General features: G+C 44.3%; 1 protein-coding gene across 4 annotated transcripts in view; it reads right to left on the minus strand.

Moving 5' to 3' along the window:
• Positions 1-19,154, minus strand: part of DOT1L (DOT1 like histone lysine methyltransferase) — a 111,907-nt gene that overhangs the window by 60,653 nt on the left and 32,100 nt on the right. For all 4 annotated transcript variants that reach the window (XM_063147169.1, XM_063147168.1, XM_063147170.1 and 1 more), the window contains exons 5-7: positions 14,542-14,770; positions 12,442-12,536; positions 9,757-9,819 (exon numbers count right to left, since the gene is read on the minus strand). In XM_063147169.1, coding sequence (XP_063003239.1) covers positions 9,757-9,819; positions 12,442-12,536; positions 14,542-14,770 — 387 coding nt within the window. The remainder of the gene's footprint in view (positions 1-9,756; positions 9,820-12,441; positions 12,537-14,541; positions 14,771-19,154) is intronic.

Here is a 19,154-nt window from a genome sequence, read left to right on the forward strand (position 1 = left end):
AAGAAACGCACGCACACATGCACACACATACATGTACACATATATATCGAATTAGGGAGCGCCCTGGGATTCCTGCTGGTATAAAGAAATATGGTCAGAGCGTTTTGAACACTTGAGCTTTTTTTAAAAAGAAAAGAAAACGGGGCCGGTTCAGACAATGCACTACCACTCTGCCGCTAAGATCATCTTCTTGGCTCGCCGCTCTGACCATGTTACTCCACTTCTGAAATCTCTTCATTGGCTTCCAATTCACTCCAGAATCCAAAACAAACTTCTCCTGTTGACCTACAAAGCTTTTCACTGTCTAGCTCCTTCCTATCTCTCCTCTCTCATCTCACACTATTGCCCCGCTCGTGCTCTTCGCTCCTCTGATGCCATGTTTCTCGCCTGCCCAAGGGTCTCTCCTTCCCTTGCTCAGCTTCGTCCATTTTCTTCTGCTGCCCCTTACGCCTGGAACGCTCTTCCAGAACATTTGAGAACTACAAGTTCAATCGCAGCTTTTAAAGCTCAGCTAAAAACTTTTCTTTTTCCTAAAGCTTTTCAAACTTGATTTTGTTCTGACTTTTATACTGTTAGTTTTACTCTACCCTGTGCCTGTTTGGTGCATGCTCTTCCCCTCCTTATTGTTTTATTATGATTTTATTAGAATGTAAGCCTATGCGGCAGGATCTTGCTATTTACTGTTTTACTCTGTACAGCACCATGTACATTGATGGTGCTATATAAATAAATAAATAAATAAATAATAATAATAATAATAACAATATCTGAACATTACAGTTTAGGGAATCTACGCTTAACCTAGTATTTGTATTGTGGTAAGACCCAACCTAGTACTGGGACCCAGGTTGTTGCTGCTGTGATTATAGAAAGCTAGCAAATCAAGACGGTCGTCATTGTCCGTAAAGGCCTGCTGAACATTTTGAGCCAGTATCGTCTAGCGTCTAGCTTTCCCAACGCCCAATGGCCATGCTGAATGGCAATGATGGGAGTTGCAATCCAACACTGCGCTCAACATCTAAGGCCCTCCTCCGGGTGCCTACTCGTAGGGAAGCTCGGAGGATGGCAAAAAGGGAGAGGGCCTTTTCAGTGGTGGCCCCCCAATTGTGGACTGATCTCCCCGATGAGGCTCGCCTGGTGCCAATATCGTTATCTTTTCGGCGCCAAGTCAAAACTTTTCTCTTCTCCCAGGCATTTAACAGCATTTAACAACCTATGCTAAGTTCGCTTGTTTTTTAATGGACCCCAGAACTGTTGTTGTTTAAAATGGATACTGTTGTTTTATAATGTTTAAATATTTTTGATGGTTTTGAATTTTGCATACTTCTTTAACGTTCACTGTTTTTAAACTTTTGTAAACGGCCCAGAGAGCTTCAGCTATGGGGCGGAATATACATTTAATAAAGAAATAAAGAAATATATCTGGAGGGCACCAGGTTGTGGGAAACCCGGGTTCTAAACTTTAGCCATGTCACTCTAGGCTTAAAAGACCTCACAGGATTATTGTAAGGATATACAAACACGCACACACAACAACACACACGCACCCCAACAACAACAACTTAGAATCTTCTAATTAATGCAGGGTTGTTAACAGCCAATCACCTGGTTGCTTGTAGCAAGGAAGGATCACCTCCCATTGACCGCAGACACAATATTTATTTATTTAAAACATTTGCATCCCGCCCTATATCACTAGGATACAGATAAAATCATACGATATAAAACAATAAATAGACACAGCTAAAACCAACATTTAATGGGAACCAGGCAACAGCTAGCTCTTTAAGGCACTCAATGCAACTCTAACTACAATTCAAAAGCCTATCAAAAACATCTCAACGCTAGCTATCAGCCCGAATTAAAGAATTTGATAAAAAGTAGGTTTTTCGAATGTATTCCGGGTACTAACATGGTGTTAAAATTTATTTATTTCTTATTTTTATTTAGAATATTTATATACCGCTCCTCATTGAAAACATTTCGGAGCGGTGTACCAGGTAAAATGAAAATTAAAAACAGAATAAAACAGTTAAAACAAAATTTAAAAAGAAGCAAAGAACAACAACACAGAAATCCGAGGCTGCATGTTAAAGAAAGGCTTCTTGGAATAAAGATGTTTTCAGGAGGCGCCGAAAAGAGTACAAGGTTGGAGCCTGTCTGACCTCCAGAGGCAGGGAGTTCCACAGGAGGGGGGCCACCACGCTGAAGGCTCTTCCCCTGGTGGATTCCAATCAGAGGATGGATTTAGGTGGACCCACCAGGAGCAGGCCCTCGGATGACCTCAGGGACCGGGCAGGTTGGTAAGGGAGAAGGCGCTCTCTCAGGTATCCTGGTCCTAAGTTGTTTAGGGCTTTGTATACAAGTCCAAGAACCTTCAACCTGGCCCGGTAGGGAATAGACAGCCAGTGCAGTTCCCTCAGCAGAGGAGTTCCATGCTGGAAAGGGGCAGCTCAAGACAACAGCCGATAGAGGGGGGGGGGCACAATGGCCATACCCCCCTCTCTCTTGCCTGACTTTTTTTTTTCCTATTGGGGGTAAATATGATATGAGGAAGCTGCAGCATAATAATTGGAACAGCAGATGCCATGTAGGCAGGCTCCATAAAAACTGCAGCCCCAGATCCCCGTAATCTCGTTTCGGCGGTCCCAGCCGTAGAAACTTAATCTCCTTAGAGTGCAATGAATCGAAGGGACCATCTGCAACAGATTTCCCCCCCCCCATTTGCCTAGGCAGTGAAGGTGTATCAGACTGTAACGGGATCAGCGAAAACAGAAAAATAAGACTTCGGAGCACTGCCTGCCCACTCGCCTTTTATTTAATTTATTAAAATCCTCACGTCCCACACTTTCCATTCTACTAAGGGATGTTAAAAGCAGCTGACGTTTCCGTAACACACACACACACACAGAGAATAAACAGGGAACACAGCATTGCGCTGGTGTCCAAGTAGGAAAGCATACGGCCCAAGAGCGCTTTGGAAAAATGGTGCTGTTAATCGAAACGACAAAGCGCTGTCAAGGAACAGCCTGTTTGGCAGAGAGCTCCAAAATTTGGGAGTCGCCCTTCCCCAGGGCGGGATGCAAAGTACCGTCGCCCCAAGGACAGAGTGGCTGAGCAATGATGCAGCAGAAATTGGGTCCCTGGCATCCCACAGTTTGGACGAGGCTCAGAACCAGACCAGAAACCAATGCCGATGAGGCAATAGCGGATAACGTTCCAGGTCTTTATGTGGTCCGGCGAGGTGATGTTTGCCCTGTCCTGGACGGGGTTGCACTCTCCCTAAAGGATCGGGTCCATAGTTTGGGGGTGCTTTTGGATCCAGGCATGGATTGGAGTATTTTGAGAAAGGGCATGGCCAGCTGGCCAGCTGGAGGAGTACTCCATTTTGTTTCAGGTCCCCACTCGTTATTTGCTACTGCATTTAAGAGCTCCTTCCTGGTCGTTCTTCCTGGATGCAGCCAAATAAACCCAGTTTGTTTTATACTTCGAATGGTTTTATACTTCGAATGGTTTTCGTTTTTGTGAAGCGCCCAGGGAGCTTTGGCTATTGGGCGGTATAAAAAAACTGTCACTTGAGGCACAGGTGAACTCAGTGGCAAAGAGCACCTTTTATCAGCTTAGGCTGATATACCAACTGTGCCCTTATCTGGACAGAGAGAGCCTCGCTACAGTGATCCATGCTCTGATAACCTCTCGTTTGGATTACTGCAATGCGTTATATGAGGGGCTGCCTTTGAAAACGGTCCGGAAACTTCAGCTGGTACAAAACAGGGCAGCACGGTTAATAACAGGGACTGGCCGACGAGATCACATCACGCCAGTCCTCTTCCAGCTTCATTGGCTGCCAGTCCAGGTCCGGGCCCGATTCAAAGTGCTGGTATTAACATTTAAAGCCCTAAACGGCTTGGGGCCAGGTTATCTGAAGGAACGCCTCCTCCCGTATGTACCTGCCCGGACCCTAAGGTCATCCTCTGTGAGCCCCTGCCAAAGGAAGTGAAGGAGGGCTTACTAGAAGGAGGGCTTTCTCCGCTGTGGCACCCCGGTTGTGGAACGAGCTCCCCAGAGAGGTCCGCCTGGCGCCTACACTGTACTGCTTTTGTCGCCAGCTGAAGACCTTTTTATTCTCTCAGTATTTTAACACTTAATTCTAACTTAAATTTAAATCTTACTGTTTTAACTCTGTATTTTAATCTTATATCAATTTCTGCTGCGTGGTTTTTATCCTGGTTGTGCTTTTTATACTGTATTTCGCCATTGTGCTTTTAACCTGTGGGTTGTTTTATTGTGGTTTTAATTTTTGTGAACCGCCCAGAGCGCTTCGGCTGTTGAGCGGTATAGAAATGTAAAAATATATATAAATAAATAAATAAACTCCCCCATTTCACAGTGAGAATGTTCCAATTCAGCAGGAGTTTTCCAAATTTAGGCAGCGGCACTGAGGCGGGCTACTCCACCCTACCCGCTGTAGACGAGCGTGCTCAGGAGAGTTTGTGGAAAGCACGTTTGTGGCAACCAGAGGTTAAGCCTTGGCCAAGAGAAGTTGCTGGCAACCCATGTGGAGGCAGTGGAAAAACATACCACTTGAGGGCTCAGGAGTCTGCTTTTCTAGAGTTTTGGACTCCAAAATAAATCTGAAAAAGGAGCCAACACACAGTGCCCTACACACACACACGCACACACACACACGTGCAGAGGGAAAAACTTTGGCCGGGCTGGCGGGCTGGCTGAGTGCATGACACCACACACACAAAATCCCTTTCCAGCAGCCTCCGTGCAATGCGCTTGGCTCACAAAGAATTGTTTGTTCAGCCTGGAAAAGCACACACAGCTATTTTTAAAATAATAATAATAATAAAAAAAGCCAACCCGAATGAGCAGCAGGAATCCATGGCTCCGTTTCAAAGCCACGGGAGGTACTGGAGGGCTTTTTCAAATATCGGAGCGGCCGAAAAGTTCCCGCTGAAAAAGGGGGGGGGCGGGCGCTGATTATAGCCATCCAAAACAACTTAATACCCTGCTGGCTTTTTTGCGGCAAAAAAGCAAGGCCGTTAAACTGCCCTTTTGCACCGGGGTGCGTGGGGGGGGGAGAAGAGCAGGGAGAGACAGTGCAAAAAGCTGCAATTAATTGGGAGATGCTAACGAAGCTAGGAGCAGTAAGTAAGGTGCACATCTGGGAAAAGAATTGGGGAAATCGGAAAAAGGAGGGTGGTTTCTGCTTCCCCAGGCAATCCCAGCAATTTAGACCTGCCATTTTGGAATTCTAGTTCTCTCCGGGCAACAAGGCAGAGGGCCTTTTCAGTGGTGGCCCCCCCCAATTATGGAATGATCTCCCCAACGAGGCTCGCCTGGCGCCAACATTGTTATCTTTTCGGCGCCAAGTTAAGACTTTTCTCTTCTCCCAGACAGTTAACAACGTATGCTGAGGGTTTTTTTTTTAACTGATTCTAGAATAGTTGTTTTAAATGGATATTGCTGTGTATATGCTTTTTAAAGTTTTGTATACCTGTTTTTAATGTTCACTGCTTTTAACTTTTGTAAACCACTCAGAGAGCTTCGGCTATGGGGTGGGATATAAATGTAATAAATAAATAAATAAATAAATAAAGTCTGCTCCCGCCAAGTCAGATCATCGTATTGACTCATTCAAAATACATCTTCTCCCCTTTGCCTGGGGGAGGAAAAAAAGATGTAGCATCTCACTTGACATCTTGCACTGCCCCTCATTCAGATTAGGGAGGTGAATTTCAGCAAGAAATTCAGCAAAAATGTAATAAATACATTTCAGCAAAATGTAATAAATAAATAAATAATAAATAAGAACTTCCCGGTTAGACGACTGGTAACTTCCCAATTAGACTACTGCAATGCACTCTACGTGGGGCTGCCCTTGAAGACGACGCGGAAGTTGCAGCTAGTGCAAAATGCAGCAGCTAGACTGCTGGCGGGTACATCTTACAGAGACCACATAACACCGGTCTTAAAGGAACTGCACTGGCTGCCTATACACTTCCGGTTGGAATTCAAGGTGCTGGTAATGACGTTTAAAGCCCTAAACAGCTTGGGATCTCGATACTTGAGGGAGCGCCTTTCCTTATATATGCCTGCCCGAGACTTGAGATCTGTTGGAGGAGCCCTTCTCCGCATCCCACCAATGCAACATATACGCTATGTTAGGACAAGGGACAGGGCTTTCTCTGTGGTGGCCCCCCGACTGTGGAATGCCCTCCCCTTGGAGGCTCGACTGGTGCCAATGCTAATTTCATTTCGACGCCAAGTAAAAACATGGCTTTTTAACAAAGCCTTTGATGATTCAATTCACTGACACATTGTTTTAACTGGTTTGACTGCTTTTAAATTATGTATTGTTTTAACTTGGTTCATGGTTTAATTTGTTTTGAACTGTACATATTAATTGTGTTATACTGTATGCTTTTATCTGTACGCCACCCTGAGATCTTTATTATTATTATTATTATTTATTTATATAGCGCCATCAATGTACATGGTGCTGTACAGAGTAAAACAATAAAATAGCAAGACCCTGCCGCATAGGCTTACATTCTAATAAAATCATAATAAAGCAATAAGGAGGGGAAGAGAATGCACCAAAGAGGCACAGGGTAGAGTAAAACTAACAGTATAAAAGTCAGAACAAAATCAAGTTTTAAAAGCTTTAGGAAAAAGAAACGTTTTTAGCTGAGCTTTAAAAGCTGCGATTGAACTTGTAGTTCTCAAATGTTCTGGAAGAGCGTTCCAGGCGTAAGGGGCAGCGGAAGAAAATGGACGGAGCCGAGCAAGGGAAGGAGAGACCCTTGGGCAGGCGAGAAACATGGCATCAGAGGAGCGAAGAGCACGAGCGGGGCAATAGTGTGAGATGAGAGAGGAGAGATAGGAAGGAGCTAGACCGTGAAAAGCTTTGTAGGTCAACAGGAGATTTTTATATTGGATTCTGAAGTGAATTGGAAGCCAATGAAGAGATTTCAGAAGCGGAGTGACATGGTCAGAGCGGCGAGCCAAGAAGATGATCTTAGCAGCAGAGTGGTGGACAGAAACCAACGGACTGATGTGAGAAGAAGGAAGGCCAGTGAGAAGAAGGTTGCAGTAGTCCAACCGAGAAATAACCAATGCATGAACAAGAGTAAATAAATAAATAAGAATCCAGAAAGGCCTCCCGGTCGAATGCACACCCACCCTGATATCTAATCCAGCCAGCATATGGAAAAATGTCAAAATATTGACATAGCGGCTGATTATAATTCCCCTTTGCGCGTTGTGCCAGCCTGTTTGCATCCATCTCCTCTCCTAATGCATATAGATCATATAGCAACTTATTAGGGGATTAGGGAAATTGGGAGGAAGGCAATAGGTGGAAAGCGTTTAAAGGAAGAGAGACCGCCCTCATTACAACAGGCTTCGTAGAAATAACCCCTCAGCCACTTTACATCTAAGTGGGTCCACGTCATTACGCCCCGAAATACCTGGCTAGCGTTCAGTGGGGGATACTTCTATGTCGGAACCGCAAAATACGCCATCTGTCTGTATTAATTGCAACAAAGAGCTTTTCGCCGTAACTCGTTAACGGAAGCATGAGCAGAAATTCCCAGAGGAAGCATCACTAGCCAAGCTCTAAATCACCGGAGGGTCTGAAAGTTGAGGAAAAGGGGCCTGTTTCAGAAGGAATTCAGAGGCCGAACTTCCCACACGTGACAGAAAAGAGCTCTTTAGCTCTTTGAGATAACAGTCACGTTCATGCCATAAATTTATGGCTCCGTGAATGAGGACATGAATGAGCGCTGTTGCTGGTGCATGCGGCCCACTTATCCTGCTCTTTGCACAAGCAGGTAAACAAACCTGGAAACGAAGAACTGTGTTTGATCCCTGAACTCGGCTCGTTTATTATGCCCAAACAAGCCAAGATACGTAAACCAGCTTTAAACCAGGCTTTGTTGTTACAATTATTAATAACGGGCTCAAGTGACAGGAAGCCAGATTCCAGCTGGACATCAGGAAAAACTTCCTGACTGTTAGAGCAGTACGACAATGGAATCAGTTGCCTGGTGAGGTTGTGGCCTCTCCCACACTAGAGGCCTTCAAGAGGCAGCTGGACAACTCTCTGTCAGGGATGCTTTAGGGTGGATTCCTGCATTGAGCAGGGGGTTGGACTCGATGGCCTTGTAGGCCCCTTCCAACTCTGCTATTCTATGATTCTATAATTCTATGATTACAATTCTTGGCTTGCTTGGGCACAATAAATCAGCTGTGCTGATGAACCTATCGACTAAACATTTTAAAGCTTGCAGCCCTAAAAATAGTACAGTTCCTTTCCCCAAGTGAAAACTACCCCCCGCAAAAAAAAAAGCTGTATAAAAAATCAGCCTTCCTTCTCTCCTGCCCCATCTATCATGAAAACTATTTGAAACAGAATAATTCTACCCCATCTAAGGGCTCATCTCCACCAAGCAGGATATTCCACTATGAAAGTGGTGTGAAAGCGGTATATAAAAGGCAGGAGCCACACTACTGCTTTATAGCAGAATTGAAGTGGACTGACAACTGTTGGGACCCATTGACGCATACCATATACTGCTTTCATACCACTTTCATCGTGTTATATCCTGCTTGGTGGAGATGTGTCATGTTAGAGCAGTACGACAATGGAACCAGTGACCTAGGGAGGTTGTGGGTTCTCCCGCACTAGAGGCCTTCAAGAGGCAGCTGGACAAGCATCTGTCGGGGATGCTTTAGGGTGGATTCCTGCACTGAGCAGGGGGTTGGACTTGATGGCCTTGTAGGCCCCTTCCAACTCTACTATTCTATGATTCTATGATTCTATGATCTGTGTAGACAAGTACAACCTCATATAGATCAAGGATTCTGACCGCCTGATTTAGATGGGGGAAGTCTTTTCGTTGTTGTTGGGAACTGGAAGACGTTACCAACCTCGTGGTAGATCACCCAGCGATCTGCTGGTAAATCCAGGTCTACCTTCTGCCTGCCTGCACGCTACACCGTTGCCAGCTCTGGAAAACTTTTCAAAAGCTGCTTCCCCTACTTATCTATTTATTTGCTTATCTATTTATTTGATGTGTCATGTTAGAGCAGTACGACAATGGAACCAGTGACCTAGGGAGATGGTGGGTTCTCCCACACTAGAGGCCTTCAAGAGGCAGCTGGACAACTCTCTGTCAGGGATGCTTTAGGGTGGATTCCTGCATTGAGCGGGGGTTGGACTCGATGGCCTTGTAGGCCCCTTCCAACTCTGCTATTCTATGATTCTATAATTCTATGATTACAATTCCTGGCTTGCATGGGCACAATAAATCATAACCAGTTGTCACACAAGGCTCTCGTTGACCCCATTCATGCAAAGCGGAAGGGGAAGTAAGAGGAAAATGTTTGCTCATATTCTGGTTTGTTAAGCAATAATAATTCACGGCTGATGCGTGAATGTGGCCGTTGATTAAACCCCAGTGACGAAAGACCTCTTTTTGACATTTGCAAGTTTAGCTTCTGCATTCCTTCTAAGGGAGAAACCTTTTCCTTCAGTTTCAGACCTGTACATGACACGAGGCTCACAGAACCCCATTTGGCTTTTCCAGAATCCAGGTTTCGGCATCTTCGCCTGTAAAGCACTTTATGTGTAGCCTTTGAAGCTCCCACACCAAAAAAGGAAAAAATATATGTTATCCATATGGGGTCGTGGGGACGGCTGTTTGTTTTTAATGGAAAACTTCGTGGTTCAGTTTCACTCACTGTGTAATCTGCATGTTTTTTCCCATACCATTTCATCCACTTTCGGAATTCTTTGTCCATCGTCTAGAAAAGAGAGGTGGAAGGGGAGAAGGAAGAACACACACACACAAATTAGTATTATTTTGTGGTTTTTTATTGCTAATATTGATATACTGCTTAAAAAAATAAAATCTCTTAAGTAGTATACATAGAACATTAAAATCAGAAAAACCCACAAGCAGGACAGAAGTACAACAGCACCCAGCTCGTCTTCTCCACGCTACATTTAATTAATTAATTAATTAGTTGCATTTATAGCCTGCCTTTTCCCTTCCGAGGAACCCAAGGCGGCATACATAATCCTCCTCCTCCTCTCCATGTTATCCTCACAACAACAACCCTGTGAGGTAGATTGGGCTGAGAGTCTGTGACTGGCCCAAAGTCACCCAGTGGGTTTCCATGGCCATGTGGGGACTAGAACCCGGATCTCCTGACTCCCAGTTGGACACGCTGACCACTACACCACAGGAGCACAGAATGCAGCACTGCACATAAATTCTAGTTTCCTGGAGGTCTGAGCTTCCATTTTTAAAAAAGTGGCAAAGTTCCTAGCCCTTATGAGTTCACAAATATGCTTGAAAGTGTGCAGTCAACACTTAGAAGCCTTGCTGAATATGGTCGACAGAAGCTAAGCTTCAGCGCCCTCTTAATTCCTCTCACCTCTCCACAACTAGCCAAACAAGAATAAATTATATGACTGGCAAAAGTGGCAGAATTCAGCCACAAGGTAAGGAAAAAAATGCAAAATTGCTCAAGTGGGACAGTTTCAGCAGGTTGTAAAATTCAGCCTTTCAGAACAGAATTTTAGTTGAGCCTGTTCAGACGAACTGCTATGGTAGTTAAGCATTTTGAGCTACCGTATTTCTTCGATTCTAAGACACACTTTTCCCCCTAAATAAACAGCTCTAAAAATGGACTGCGTCTTAGAATCGATGGCGTCTTAGAATCGAAGCAATACAGCAAGAGGAAAAGAGGAAGCTCCTGCAGCAGCCTCAAGCCATGTGAGCAAGGAGGAGCTGGGAGAGTAAGCGCCTGGATTTTTGTTAGTCAAATTGATTCGTAAGTCCCATCGATTTCCATGGGACTTACTCGCGTGTCGTCCCCTGGTGCACAGACAAGTAAAGAGCGGGACTGGAGAGTTAAGCGTTTTAGCTCCTTAATCGCGTCTTCTCCTCTCTCTCCCCGCCCGAAAATATTGTTTACTCTTTGTTTCAATGCCCCCCCTTCTTCCCGCGCAAACGGCGGTTTCTTCTCTCACAGAGGGAAAAAAGAAAAGGATGCAACCATTAGAAGAAAGCGCTGGGGGGGGGGAGGAGGTTGGCTGGGCGGTGAGGGAAGTATTTCTTCGATTCTAAGATGCCCTTTTTTCCCAAGTAAACATCTCTAAAAATGGGGTGCGTCTTAGAATCGATGGCGTCTTAGAATCGAAGAAATACGGTAAACATTATGGCATAGTTTTACCCTACCCTGTGCCTGCTTACCCTACCCTGTACCTGTTGGCATTCTCTTCCCCTCCTTATTGTTTTACTATGATTTTATTAGATTGTAAGCCTATGCGGCAGGGTCTTGCTATTTACTGTTTTACTCTGTACAGCACCATGTACATTGATGGTGCTATATAAATAAATAAATAAATAATAATAATAATAATAATAATAATAATAATGTGAACCATTCCAACCCATGGTAGGTATATAACCACGGTTTAAAGAGGCTCACTAATTATTTAGTGGCCTAACTATGGCTTTATTATTATTTTTATTTATTTATTTATTTATTTATATAGCACCATCAATGTACATGGTGCTGTACAGAGTAAAACAATTGTTTACCCTACCCTGTGCCTGTTTGCATTCTCTTCCCCTCCTTATTGTTTTATTATGATTTTATTAGAATGTAAGCCTATGCGGCAGGGTCTTGCTATTTACTGTTTTACTCTGTACAGCACCATGTACATTGATGGTGCTCTATAAATAAATAATAATAATAATAATAAATAGCAAGACCCTGCCACATAGGCTTACATTCTAATAAAATCATAATAAAACAATAAGGAGGGGAAGAGAATGCACCAAACAGGCACAGGGTAGAGTAAAACTAACAGTATAAAAGTCAGAACAAAATCAAGTTTTAAAAGCTTTAGGAAAAAGAAAAGTTTTTAGCTGAGCTTTAAAAGCTGCGATTGAACTTGTAGTTCTCAAATGTTCTGGAAGAGCGTTCCAGGCGTAAGGGGCAGCCGAAGAAAATGGGCGAAGCAGAGCAAGGGAAGTAGAGGCCCTTGGGCAGGCGGGAAACATGGCATCAGAGGAGCGAAGAGCACGAGCGGGGCAATAGTGTGAGATGAGAGAGGAGAGATAGGAAGGAGCTAGACAGTGAAAAGCTTTGTAGGTCAACAGGAGAAGTTTATATTGGATTCTGGAGTGAATTGGAAGCCAATGAAGAGATTTCAGAAGTGGAGTAACATGGCCAGAGCGGCGAGCCAAGAAGATGATCTTAGCAGCAGAGTGGTAGTGCATTGTCTGAACCGGCCCAGTTTTCTTTTCTTTTTAAAAAAAGCTCAAGTGTTCAAAACGCTCTGACCATATTTCTTTATACCAACAGGAATCCCAGGGCGCTCCCTAAGTCTAAGTGGACAGGCTACCTTACCTCTGCGTATTTGGCTGGAATGTCAGCTTTCTCCACACCGTAGTGATGCTTGCAGTTGGTGGCTGCAGCAACCTGTAGGACCACTTGACCCACACCTGAGAAAGGAGTAGAAAGAACCACAGTTAGAAGCACTGCTGCGACAATACGGGAACCCAATTGGGGGGGTGGGGGATTGCATGTGTCAGCAAAAAAGCTGCAAGTTTATCAACGAAGCGCTGAAAAACGTGTTCCTTTTGTGCCGGCGGGGAACGTACGCCACCTGGGATGGGCTCCTGCGATGTTTTAATGCTGATTGGAGGTCAAGAGAGGAGTGGCTGGATTGGCTGTGTGTGAGAGAGGGAGGAGTCGAATGGCTGCGGAAGAAAATAAAAAAGAGATTCTTCTGAGGGAAGGAGAGAGAAAGCTTTGGGTTAGAGACAGGAAGGGTCTGTGTGTTTTGTTGTTTTGGTGGAGCAGAGTGAGGGAAAGAGGATAGTGTAGTTAGCGGCTAGAGTAGGCAGGGAAGGAAAGGAAAGGAAAGGAACCTCTCGTGCAAGCACTGAGTCATTACTGACTCTTGGAGGGACGCCAGCTTTCGGTGACGTTTTCTTGGCAGGCCTTATAGCGGGGTGGTTCGCCATTGCCTTCCCCGGCCGTGATTACCTTTTCCCCAGCTAACTGGGTACTCATTTTACCGACCTCAGGAGAATGGAAGGCTGAGTCGACCCGCTGGGATCGAACACAGCTCCACCCTTAAAAGTGGCCTAATGTAAAATGTTCACTGTTTTCAAATGATTATTGTTGTTTTTATGGCTTTTGATGGTTTTATATTTTGGTAGGTTTGCTTCTAACGTTTGTTGTTTTTTAACTTTTGTAAACCGCCCAGAGAGCTTCGGCTATGGGGCGGGCTATAAATGTAAAAAATCATAATAATATGCTCTAAAGAGCATTTCAAGGCTAGCATTCAGTCCACCTGATCACAGCTTCACCCATATATCGAAGGCATGGCTTCATCTAACCTATGATCCTATAGTGTTGAGTCCATGAAAAGCATGAGTCTCTCTTAAAGGTAATCATCATATGCAGGGGGGCGGGGAGAGGAATTAAAAAGCACTCATCTCTACTTCCTCTGTTCATCGATTGGACTGTAGGAAGCCATGTCTGTAACGGAGCTGCTACTGTCATTAAATCATTGCTAATTCAACGTCTAGCAGGAGGTAATGGGGAAATGCAATACTCAAAGGCACCTTAATATTAAGACTCTTCATGTGCCATGGCAGTGTGTACAGCTGGGAGCTTTGAGGAAATTGGTATTAGCATGGCAAAGGCAGCAGGGGGCCAAGATTTATTGATTGATTGATTTAGAATATTTATATACCGCTCCGCATTGAAAAATTTCAGATTTTTCAGTACAAGGTAAAATGAAAAAAAAACAGAATAAAAACAGTTTAAACAAAATTTAAAAGAAGCAATAACAGTAATCCAAGGCTGCATGTTAAAGAAAGGCTTCTTGGAATAAAGATGTTTTCAGGAGGCGCATAAAGGAGTACAAGGTTGGCCCCTGCCTGACCTCCAGAGGCAGGGAATTCCACAATTAAGATACACCATAATGGGCTCAAGTTACAGGAAGCCAGATTCTGGCTGGACATCAGGAAAAACTTCCTGACTGTAAGAGCAGTTCTCAAGGCCATCGAGTCCAGGAATCCACCTTAAAGCATCCCTGACAGATGGCTGTCCAGCTGCCTCTTGAAGGCCTCTAGTGTGGGAGAGCCCACGACCTCCCTAAGTCATTGGTTCCATTGTCGTGCTGCTCTAACAGTCAGGACGTTTTTCCTGCTTTAGCCAGGGCTTCAAACCTCAGTTTGGAGGCGAACGTTTGATTTACGGTCATCCAAGTTCTATCATTAATGTTGAACTACAGCTGCTGAACACAGGACCTGAAGAAAAGAACCACGCCCGAGGAACAATGGTTTTTGCCATAGCATCCAAACAGGGCCAACGTTTGTCGTCGGCAAACAAATTACACACAGGATGAGAATTTTCCACGAGACCAGAAGACAATTCTGTGCACGAGGGTTTGAAGGTGGGTACAGGAGAGGAGAGTCTACGGTTATCACTCACCACTGCCTAAGTCTACAAACAGGTCATCTTCGGTCATTTTTATCTCATCGATCATCTGGGCCACCAAGTCAAAGGAAGTCTCTCCGTACACTTCCGGGGAAAAGGGTTCATAGTTGTTGAGTTTTTCCGGGTCGGTCACCGAGTGGTTATACACTTGCTGTAGGAGATGGCGCAGGAGCCCATTGGAAGGCCGGGTGTTCAGTTTCATGGGCTGCGTGGTTCCTTTCCACTGAAGAACGAAACAGAAAACCCACCTTAGCCACTTCGCTGATCTCAGCCAGAGTTGTTTCTTACCAACCCAAAGCACCTTCATAGACACAAGGAAAACGTCGAACGGGGACAGGAGCTAGGCAGGCAGTGTTTAGGCCTGCAGTGGGGTGGCTGTGTGAACGCTTCACTGTGCATAAGAACGGAAGAAGTGCCATGCTGGGTCAGAACCAAGGGGTTGCCTGCAACAGCACCCTCCCACCCATGTTCCCCAGCAACTGGGGCGCACAGGCTTATTGCCTCGAATACTGGAGACAGCACACAACCATCAGGGCTAGTAGCCATGGATGGCCTTCGCCTCCAGGAATTTCTCCAACCCCCTTTTGAAGCCATCCAGATTGGTGGCCGTCACTACATCTCGTGGTAGTGAGTTCCATCATTTAACTCTGCGCTGTGTGAAGAAGTCCTTCCTTTTATATGTCCTGGCTCTCCCACCCATCAGTTACATGGGATGACCCCATTGGGTTCTAGTATTTTGAAAGCGGGAGAAAAATGTCTCCCTATCCAACCTTCTCCACAACAGGCGTAATTTGGACCCTTACCTTCATAGAATCATAAAACAGCAGATTTGGAAGGGGCCTTCAAGGCCATTGAGTCCAACCCCCTGCTCAGATAGCACACAATCATCAAGGCTAGTAGCCATGGATGGCCTTCGCCTCCAGGAATTTCTCCAACCCCCTTTTGAAGCCATCCAGATTGGTGGCCGTCACTACATCTCGTGGTAGTGAGTTCCTTAATTTAACTATGCACTGAGTGAAGAAGTCCTTCCTTTTATCAGCCTAACCTACCTTACAGGGTTGTTGTCAGGATAAAATTGGGAAGGGAACCCTGTGTTTTTTTTATTATTTATTTATTTATTTATTACATTTTTATACCGCCCAATAGCCAAAGCTCTCTGGGCGGTTCACAAAAATTAAAACCATCCTAAAACAACCAACAGGTTAAAAACACAAGTACAAAATACAGTATAAAAAGCACAACCAGGATAAAACCACGCAGCAAAATTGATATAAGGTTAAAATACAGAGTTAAATTTAAATTTAAGTTAAAATTCAGTGTTAAAATACCGAGTGAATAATCAGCTGGCGACGAAAGGAGTACAATGTAGGCGCCAGGCGGACCTCTCTGGGGAGCTCATTCCACAACCGGGGCGCCAAAGTTTTAGGAGGTTTTTAGGAGGTTTTAACAATGTATATTACATTTTAGTTCACTTTTATGTATTTTATATATTTACTGTTGTTCCCTGCCTCGATCAAAATGGAGAGGCGGGTAAGAAATAAATTGATGATGATGATGATGATGATGAAGCCCACCCTTGAGCATCTTGAAGGGAAGGCGGGATAGAAATAAAACACACAAATAAATATGGGGATTTGTTCTGTCAATTCTGATATTTTTGCTGCGCTTAATTATCATAAACGAGCAATGTAACTGATCATGTAACTTTAGTATTGGATTTTGTTTTATGCTGCGTTGTTGTAGACCACATTCATTATTTTTAACAGAAAAGTGGAATATAAATACTCAATGGATTAAACACAAGACACATTATGGCAGTGAATTCCACCAACTGCGGTCTCCAGAAGGCAGAGCAAGGATTGCTGTGATTCAATACAAACCGTGCCAAAACATTCAATTCTGGTATGCTAGCCAGATGAAACCACAAATCAATGCAGACACCACACTAAATTGTCGTTAAGCTTCAACCAAGCAGAATGGCTTGGCGGAATGTCTGGATTTGCGCCGCTACGGGGTGGAGTGACTCAAGTCTTGGACGGCGAGCTCCTTTTTCATTCCGTTAACACTCCAGAACCACAACACTGGTTAGCAAAAAAACCTCAACTCTTCAGCCCGAGGGGTTAAAATTTGATTGCACCAACTCAATAGGCCGAAGCTAAGCTGTGCTGATGAACCTATCGACTAAACAATTTAAAGCTTGCAGCCCTATAAATAGTACAGTTCCTTTCCCCAAGTGAAAACTACCCCCCCCCCAAAAAAGCTATATAAAAAAACAGCCTTCCTTCTCTCCTGCCCCATCTGTCATGAAAACTATTTGAAACAGAAGAATTCTACCCCATCTAAGGGCTCATCTCCACCAAGCAGGATATTCCACTATGAAAGTGGTGTGAAAGCGGTATATAAAAGGCAGGAGCCACACGACTGCTTTATAGCAGAACTGAAGTGGACTGACAACTGTTGGGACCCATTGACGCATACCATATACCGCTTTCATACCACTTTCATAGTGTTATATCCTGCTTGGTGGAGATGTGTCATGGGCCCCAACAGTTGTCAGTGCACTTCAGTACCGCTATAAAACAGTAGAATCACAGAATAGCAGAGCTGGAAGGGGCCTACAAGGCCATCGAGTCCAACCCCCTGCTCAATGCAGGAATCCACCCTAAAGCATCCCTGACAAATGCTTGTCCAGCTGCCTCTTGAAGGCCTCTAGTGTGGGAGAGCCCACAACCTCCCTAGGTAACTGATTCCATTGTCATACTGCTCTAACCATCAGGAAGTTTTTCCTGATGTCCAGCTAGAATCTGGCTTCCTTTAACTTGAGCCCGTTATTCCGTGTCCTGCACTCTGGGAGGATCGAGAAGAGATCCTGGCCCTCCCTTGTGTGACAACCTTTTAAATATTTGAAGAGTGCTCTCATGTCTCCCCTCCATCTTCTCTTCTCCAGGCTAAACATGCCCAGTTCTTTCAGTCTCTCTTCATAGGGCTTTGTTTCCAGACCCCTGATCATCCTGGTTGCCCTCCTCTGAACACGCTCCAGCTTGTCTGCGTCCTTCTTGAATTGTGGAGCCCAGAACTGTGGATTCCTGCCTTTTATATACCACTTTCATAGTGGAATATCCTGCTTGGAGTTGATGAGCCCATAGTAATAAACTGGGATCACTGCTGCAACACATTTTTCAGAGAGCATTTGAAAGGGATCCTATACATCCAATCCATATTCAATAAACCTTACAGCTATTTCAGTAAAGTAAACATTACACCGAAATGCTGTCGGAGAGAAGTAGTTCTCTTCGAAAAGAAGCTATGCTCTTGAATGTTCTGTAAGGGCCAAGCCGGCAAACACACATTTAAAACTGAAAGACAAAGTTTTAATAGAGACAACTAGTTCTTAACAAGCATAAGTCAAGTTTGGCCCAGAAAGCAAGATTTCATGTAGGTGCTATTTAGATACAGTACTTATTGGCCCTATCCAGACGTGGTGCTTAACTGTAGTTAATCTGAATACTGTCCTAAAACAATGGTTGAGAACAGTCTTTCCCAACGGATGTGTTTGACTGCAACTCCTTTCACTCCCGGCGAGCATACTGGCTGAGAATGAGGGGAGTTGCAATTCAACACATCTGGAAAGCAGAAGGTTGAGGAAGACTCGTGAATAACCAGAAGGCAAAACCATGGCTTGAAATAGCCACGGTTAGAGCGAAGTTTGCACCAAGGAACCCGTGTCTCTGCCTCTCTGCTTGCAAAGGTAGATTTATCTTCTTCTTTTTTAATATTTATTAAACTATATTTAACAAAGCAGTTTAAAAAAGTTAAAAATATATATAAAATCATACAAGTCAGACAGCGTTTCTAATAAATACACAAACACGATTTCTGTAGATGCCGAAACGAGCTTGTTTCCTTCAATTTACTGTGGTCAGAGGAAGATTGGTTCAACCAGAGTTGGATGCCACATCTGTACCATTGATGTAATCGAGAAAAGGAGACCATATTTCTATTGAATGGGTCATAGATCAGTTGGCCCGATGAGACTCTGCAGTGGTAGGTTAATTTTTCAGAGCAGGCTATATCCCACCCTTTCCCTTTCCATCCCGTGAGTGTAGGGCCCTTCGGATCCTTCCAATGTTCGGCGATTTCTAAACGAGCTGCCGTAAGGAGGATAAATACCAATTCTTTATGGATAAGGGAGGGGTTTAGAGCATTGAGCAGGGACAGGCTTGGTTCTGGCAAAATTATCTGATCAGTGGCCTTAGAAATTATATTGAAGATAGTTTCCCAGAACTGCTTCAGGGCCTTACACTCCCACCACATATGTAAGTAAAAGCCCTTTTCATCGCACCCTCTCCAACACAACGGGGAGATTGAAGTCGTTGCATGCGAGAGTTGAATTGGAGTTATATACCATCTTAATATAACCTTGAGGGCTGAGTCCTGTATGCGGGACGATATTGTTCGGAGGGGGGGGATTTATCCAAATTTGTTTCCATTTGTATCTTCAATCTGTATATGTAGATCAGTTTCCCATATGCTCCCAAAGGTAGATTTATCGACAGCTAGAATATGAATCCCTATTTTAGATGCAGTGTGCTTCTGAGTACTAGACA

This window comes from Elgaria multicarinata, chromosome 23 (assembly GCF_023053635.1).
Source record: "Elgaria multicarinata webbii isolate HBS135686 ecotype San Diego chromosome 23, rElgMul1.1.pri, whole genome shotgun sequence".
Classification (NCBI taxonomy): Eukaryota; Metazoa; Chordata; class Lepidosauria; order Squamata; family Anguidae; genus Elgaria; species Elgaria multicarinata.